Source organism: Echinops telfairi, unplaced genomic scaffold (assembly GCF_000313985.2).
Source record: "Echinops telfairi isolate 266 unplaced genomic scaffold, ASM31398v2 ScPeMD7_3533;HRSCAF=4204_1, whole genome shotgun sequence".
NCBI classification, from domain to species: Eukaryota; Metazoa; Chordata; class Mammalia; order Afrosoricida; family Tenrecidae; genus Echinops; species Echinops telfairi.
Window position 1 is genome coordinate 21,719,888 of NW_022107432.1, and position 7,571 is coordinate 21,727,458.

At 50.5% G+C, this 7,571-nt stretch overlaps 1 protein-coding gene across 1 annotated transcript in view; it reads left to right on the plus strand.

The window, feature by feature from the left end:
- The first annotated feature begins 6,350 nt into the window (after nt 1-6,350).
- AARS2 (alanyl-tRNA synthetase 2, mitochondrial) overlaps nt 6,351-7,571 on the plus strand; it is an 11,086-nt gene continuing 9,865 nt past the window's right edge. The window contains exon 1 of the mRNA XM_045294759.1: nt 6,351-6,593. Coding sequence (XP_045150694.1) covers nt 6,351-6,593 — 243 coding nt within the window. The remainder of the gene's footprint in view (nt 6,594-7,571) is intronic.

Genomic DNA, 7,571 nt, shown 5'->3' on the forward strand with positions numbered 1-7,571 from the left:
ATGTTACCATCATTTCCAAAACATCTTCTTTCTGCTTGAGCCCTTGATATCAGCTCCTCTTTTATCCCCTCCTTCTCCCACCCTCGTGAATCCTTGATCAGTTATATATTATTGTTGTTATTTCGGGTTGTTGACTATTTTTAAATCCTGTCCAGTCTTTTTCCCATGGCACAGAGAGGGTCTTTAAGACACTGGGCTAACTCCAAGCCAGCCTACTTCCGGAATTCTTACGATATGTAAAGCCGTCACCACATAAGCCAAAGTTAGTTGTAAGTTTCGAGCACAAGGTAGAAGTCAATTAAAAAAAAAACACTTAAGAGTTCACACACTCAGCTGCTAACCTCAGGGTTGGAGGTTCAAGTCCACCCAGCGGCACCTCAAAAGGCCTGGTGATCTTCTGACAACCTGGCCATTCAGGCCCCATGGAGCACAGTGCTACACTGTCACACACCAGGTCACCCTGAAGCAACATCCACTCAGTGACAAGTGGGGCTGTGCCCCAAAGCTACACACAGGCTTGAGGTTAGAAGAAGAAGCAAACAATCCAGTCCCCCTGTTACTCACGTTCTAAAAGGGGCTGAGACAAGAGCTCAACAATTGTATTCGTCCCAGAGTGAGAATCCAGGTGCCAAACGAAGTGCTCAGACTTAGGAAAGGATGTGGGAGGGAGGCAGAGTGTGTGGGAAGATCTCCCATTCCCCAGAGCCCCGAGCCTCTCCCCCTCCTGCACAGCCACCTTCTAGCCAGCTCCATAATTGTTCTGTCCAACCTCCTGGACTGTGAGCTCCTTGAGAGCAGGGCCAGAAAGGCCTGGGTTCAAATCCTGACAGTAACTGGCTGTAGGACATTAGTTTGTTTGAGCCCTGAGGGATCTTTCCTGTAAAGGTGGGAGGGTACTAGCACCCACCTCATAGGACTTCTGTGAAGACAAAATGAGTTGGGGGATGGGGAAGCCACTCTGTGTCGTATATCGCAAGTAGTCATTAAAGCTCACCTTGTAGGTACAGATGCCGAGACTGGTACAGAGTCCTGCATCAATCTCATGGGAGCCAATAGATTCATGTCCCTTGTTTTGGCTGCTGTACCAACCCATCTCTCCAAGGGTCTCCCTTGGACTCACTTTACCAAACCCTGTGCCCTCCCCAGCCAACGACCTCTCCTAATGACATAGCCTAATGACTCATCGGGTGGGTCCCTGTGGGTCAGAATGGGCTCAGAGGTGGTTGACTTGGCTAAAGCAATTGAGTCGGGCAATGCTGTGTTCTGTGATCCATAAGGTTTTCATTGGCTAATTTTTGGAAGCAGATTTCCAGGTCTTCTTCCTAATCTACCTTCTCCTGAAGCTTTGGGAAAACCTGACCACCATGGGTGGTACTGTTGGTCCAGCATCGCAGCAATGACAAACTGACAATCGATTTAAAACACAAACAAAAACGTTGTTTGGATTAAGCCCCTTGGTGAATGCCCTCCCCCGACCATGGACCACGGACGTGAACAGCCTTGCTGCCGTGCAGCATGACTTGGAGAGTGGATTGCGGCAGATGCCGTTAGGTGAGAATTTAGCACCCTCTCAATGTGATCTCCCTGTGATCCACTTGAATTTGTTCTGCTTTTTAATGTCTTCTGCTCTCTTTTCAATTGAGGTTTTTATCTTTTCTACTTTGTTATTCTTGTTGGGTTTTTGTTTGTTTTTCTGTATATGAAACCCAGGATAAGTAAAGTTATAGAGACAGTACCTGGATTAATAGTTCCTTGGGAGGTATGACAGGGAGGTTGGGGACAATTGGGAGCTAATCTTGATGAGCACAAGAATGAGGGAAATGTTCTAAAATTGATTGTGGTGATGAGTGTACAACTCTTCTTGATGTGACTGAGTCATTGGATTGTATGATATATGAATTATATGTTAATAAAACTGTTGGCAGGGAATTAAATTTTTTTTAAAATCCATGTCATAGTCAATTCTGACTCATGGCTACAGCGTGGAATTGCCTCACAGGGTTTCCAAGGCTGCAATCGTGGCTCAAGCCACACCATCGGGACTCCTTTTTATGGGAGTAGAAAGCCTAAGGGAGCCCTGGTGGCATATTATACATTGAGCTGCTAACCACAAGGTCAGCAGTTCGAAACTACCAGGTGCCTGTGGGAGAAGATGAGGCTTTCTACTCTCATAACGAGTTATCATCTTGGAAATTGACAGGGACAGTTCTACTCTGTCCTATAGGGTCACTATAAGTCAGAATGTTTGTGGGCTGAAAGGCCTCATGCAGTTCTCAAAACAGCTTCCAGCAAGAAGGAAGGGCCTTGCATGTCATTTTACACCTAAGGAAACTGAGGCTAAGAAACAAAGTGACTTAGTTCCAATGGATTTATAGCTTTTGTCCCCAGGGGCTAAGGTCAAACCCTTGGCTAATTCCTGAGTCCAGGTCTGGGGCGCGTCACACAACTGAAACCAAGCATCCCTGCATCTGGATGCCTCCTCAAGGTCCAGAGCATCCTCTGTGTAACCGAAGCAACAGGAAGACTCCAGCAGGTCTTCCCCAGGACAGGAAGAGCAACGCATGCGCAGGACCAGCTCCAGGCCTGGGCTGTAAGGGCAGAAACTAGACAGAGGTCCCCAACCCCGCGGACACCCGGCCTGCGCCAATAAATGCTTCCAGAGCCTGGGGTGCCGGTGACCTTTGGACAGTGGATAAGAGAGAGTGAAGAAGGGCGCAGGCATTTGCATTAGGGCAGGCTAGGGCTGCCAGAGAAAGACCTTTGATGAGCTAGATCAACAGTTCTCAACCTGTGGGTCACGACCCCCTTCCTTTCACAGGGGTCGCCCAATTCATAACAGTAGCAAAATGACAGTGATGAAGTAGCAACGAAAATGTTATGGTTCGGGGGTTCAGCACTACATGGGGAACTGTATGAAAGGGTTGCAGCATGAGAGAGGTTGAGAACCACAGGGCTAGATGGCCGAGGGTGGCGCCGGGCCCAGCAGAGTCCCGTTGTGCTGGGCAGAGGGAAGCTCTGAGTCAGAACCGACTGGACAGCATGGAACACCAAGCCCAGCAGAGCTCAAGCCCAGCAGAGCCCGAGCCCTGCGCTAGCCTGGCCCTCAAGGTGACCACCGGCACCGGCAGCTGGGCGCCTGATAGAAATTCAGCATGCTGACACCCCCCCACCCCCAAGCTCAATGAACCCTCTCAGCAATTTAAAAAGAGCCCCGCCCCCGCAAGAGAAGTGCACACGTGTTACATGGGAGAACACAGCTCTGGGATCCAGATAGGACGGCGCCACGCACGAACGCATCAAGCTAGACACACTGCTTACGGGGTGAACTTTTAACCTAGCGGCCCACAGAGAAGGAGAAATAAAAACACTTTAATGATTGATGAGGAAATCCCCAGCGCCGAGTCTATGTGTATGTGCTCAGCACGCTGAAAAGTCCCTGGCCTCGCCTCCGCCTGTGAGGCCGGGCTCGGGGTTCCTGTTCTCCGAGCCCCTGGGAAAATCAAAGGACCGACTTCCGAGCAAGGCAGAAAGCAGAGGCTCAAAGAGGCAGGCCGCTTGGAACCGCTAAGAAGCCCAGCCTGAGCCTCCTGTCGGGAGTGGATTCCCATTCAGGCGATCCCGTGTCTCTACTCAGGTGCTCCGCGGGTAACCAAGGGCTGCCGGTTTGAACCCACCCCGTGGCTCAGAGACCTGACGATCGGTCCCCATAAAGATTACAGCCTAGAAAGGCCCCTGGGACATTTCTGTGCCATCACTGTGGGCCGCTATCAACAAACTTCTCACAGTCAGACTTCCTTCTCAGATGATGGGCCAAACCTCAGAAGAACCTGTCTGCTTCCCTGGGCGAAGATTACAAAGAGAGTGATTGAGCAGGGAAAATACCTACGTCCAACAGAAAACCATTCACAAAACAAGCATTCCGAAGCCATGGCTTGTGGTGTGTTTGTTTCACCTAGCTAGCAAGTTAAGCATCCAGCTCTAACTGCAAGGGCAGCAGTTCAAACCCACCAGCCGCTCAGATGAAGAACGATGAGGCTGTCCACTCCTGCAGAGACGTCCAGCCTCGGATAGCTACAGGGGCAGTTCTGCTCAGTGCGCTAGGGTCACAGTGAGTTGGCATCAGCTCCACGGCAGTGAGTTGGCTTGGCTTTAAAAGAATGAGGAAGAAAGAAGAAAATAGAAGGAAAAAGAATTCATGAAAAACATGACATTCCTACGGTTATGGAAAAGCTTTCTGGGCCCATCTGAGGGAGAAAAAAGTATCAGTACTAGATTAAAAAAAAAATATTAGCTAGATTTCTTTGGCAAAACACATCTCAGTATCTCAGTTTGGGTGAGAATTTCACTGTCTTGTTTTAAGATGTATCAGTCCTACAGAAATCCCCCAGCTCACTTTAGGTTCTGGTTAAAACAGAAAACAAAGAACAGAAAAGGGAACCCTGGCAGAGTCCTTTCAAAACAGCACCTTTAATTTATGTGGGTGAGGGGAGACACAGAGGATCATGGGACAGGTGCTGCATAGTGAGTGTTCACCGGCCTGGTGAAGCTGCAGTCCTAGACAGACTGCACAGTACTCAAAGAAACTGTCTCTGAAGTTCCCAAATAACACAACTCACTAGGGAGGGCGGCCCAAAAGACATGTGGTGTGCGGATCCGGTCCCCTCTCTCTCCTGCCCTCTCTGCTCACACTATGTGCAGACCTGGCTGGTGAGATCATGGCCATACAGAAGGTGAGCATGCTACCATAAAATGTGCCTGACTCCTTTATTTTACCTTCTCTTCTATCTCTCTTATTCTCTATGACTTTACTATAATCTTTATCATAACCAGACAATTGCACTTACCAGACCCATGATAGTGTGAGGGGCTAGTTTCCCTCACAACGTGGCTAGCTGGGGTCTCCTTGGTGACTGCCCTGACTAAACTCTGCTGTCCCTTTGAGGGTTTAGTAACCTCGGCATGTGCTCTGAGAGGGCACCCGGAGAAGCTCTTGAGAACGCCAGCTGCACCCACAGGGGCCCGTGTTGGCCTCACCATTCCAGCCATCACCAGGGAAAGACAGAAGGGGAAGGTGGAGCAGGTGCCCGTCTGACCCGAGAGCAAAGCACCCAAAACCCTGGGGCATGGGGAGGCTCCGAGAGAGGAGTCTCTGCCACAATAAGCTGACAGCTTGGTCATGCCCTGACGACCTGGATTCTCTCTAATCCCCAGGCAAATTAGAACACCAAAGGTTATTAAGCAATTAAGATGGAGCAGATGCTGCTCCGCTTCTGTGACTCTGCTAGACTCCTGCTCCAAGTGCCTGCTTCCGTCCCTAGGGACAAAACGGCTTTGTCCGCTGCCAAGGACAAAGGGAAGTGGCACGTGCCTAGGACAGGGACTGTCCAGGAGGAGGGACTCAATATATTCTGCATGACTCATGGATTAAGGGTGAGGCTCTGTCCCTTGGCACTGTCTGTGTTTGTCACCTCAGCCTGACAGCACACACACACACACACACACTTGTGACAGAGAAGGGCAGGGGGAGAGAGTTGAATTCACACCAGTTCAATGCAATCCAATTTGTAATGTTGCAACATTAATGCACATAACCAAATAAACAAACAAATAAATAAATAAATAAGCATAGCCATGTTTGGTACCATGTAGACTTCCAGAAGGCAGGGATTTGGATTAATCTTGTTACTAATGTGTCCCAAGGGCCTAAACCAAATGCCCAGCACACAGACACGCTGTGAACATGTGCTTAATGCAGAAAGAATGAAGGGTCTACTACAATTGAACGAGGTAGCCCTGGCAGAGGGAGTCATGGTTAAGCCTTGGGCTGTTAGAATCACCACCCCTCTGGGCGCCCAAAGGGCCTGGCTCCACTGGGCTCCAGAGGGTCCCTGTGAGCAGGGCAGGTTGGTTTGTATGTATGTATATTTGTTTGTTTGTGGTCGAGTATGCGTGTGGGTTAGGCAATGGGCAGGTGGGAGTTATCAACTTCAAGGTCAGTGTTCATCCTCAAATCCACTAGCCACCCTGAAGGAGAGAGATAAGGCCGTTTGATCCCCCAAGATTTAACCTCAGAACCCCACATAGGGTTGCTATCAGTCTAAATTGGCTCAAAGCAGTTGGTTTTCTTGCGCTAGGAAGAACCTTTGGAGGTGTTAAATCGCCCCAAGGAGAGCTGGTTCAAATGACCCCACTCATGGGCTTCAGAGGGTTTGCTTTGGGCAGCGGTTATCTTGAGTCCTCCCACCGGCAGGGGCCGCTGTGGGAAACGCACGGGCTTCCTCGAAACAGGGGAGGTCACGTTCTACCCCTGCCGACGCCCTTTGACCCTGAAGTCGCTGCCCGGCACCAAGATGGCGGCTTCGGTGGCGGCTGCAGCCGGGCAGCTGCGGCGGGCCCTGGGAAGGTCTCCTTCGTGGCGGGGCCCCGGTCACCGGCCGCTCTCGTCCGAGCCCCATCCAGCTCCGGCCAAGGCCGTGAGGGACGCCTTCCTGAGCTTCTTTCGGGACCGCCATGGTCACCGGCTCGTGCCCTCCGCTTCCGTGCGGCCCCGCGGCGACCCCAGCTTGCTTTTCGTCAATGCCGGGATGAACCAGGTGGGGGCTGAGCCTTGCCGGACGGGGGCGGGGCATCTGGTTTTCTTCCGGGAAGAAGAGCACCGCGGGATTGGGCCCCAGAAGCGGGGGGCGGAGCTCACGGCTCCGGGGTGCTGACGTCACCGCCTCCCCAAGCGATGGTGAAGGGCAGCTTGGGCTTGGGAACCTGTAGGCTAGGATTGAGCTTTAGGTCTAGGGATGACAGGTGTGCAACCCTGTGGCGGCAAAACGATGGGGAAGCCAGGCATCGTTTATTGTTCTTTATAAACCCATTCATTAACAAGTGTTTATTGAGCACCTACTCTGGACTGGGCACCATTCTTTAAGCCAGGGGTGTCAAACTGGCGGCCCGCGGGCCGCATGCGGGCCCCCAAGGTAATTTTTTATGGCCCGCGATGCTCTGAAATAAAATGAAAATAGAAAAAATTGTTATGAAGAAAATAGCACTTAGGGGCGATGGAGGCAATACCATACACACAATACCCTCCTTAACCCTTTAACTACTGAAGACGAGTACACACGTGGCCAGTGCCTTTCCTGGGGGCCTGTGGACGTGTATAAACGCGCTGACTCTATTCAGGACACGTTTGGAAGCAATATGTCTGCCACTCTCAGTGTCACGTAATGTAAACAGATCCCAATAGCGAAAAGGTTAAAAAGAGCACTCTGGGTTATGAATCATACCTACCAGCATCACTAGGTAACATTTTCAGAGGGACGCCATTACGATTGTGCATCACGTTTGTCAGCTGTCCAACACTGTGGTGGGTTTTTTAAATCATTTTATTGGGGGCTCATACAACTCTTATCACAATCCATACATGCATACATTGTATGTCAAGCACATTTGTACATTTGTTACCATCATCATTCCCAACACATTTGCTTTCTACTTGAGCCCCTGGCATCAGCTCCTTATTTTTTCCCCTCCCTCCCCGCTCCCTCCTCCCTCATGAACCCTTGATAGTTTATAAATTA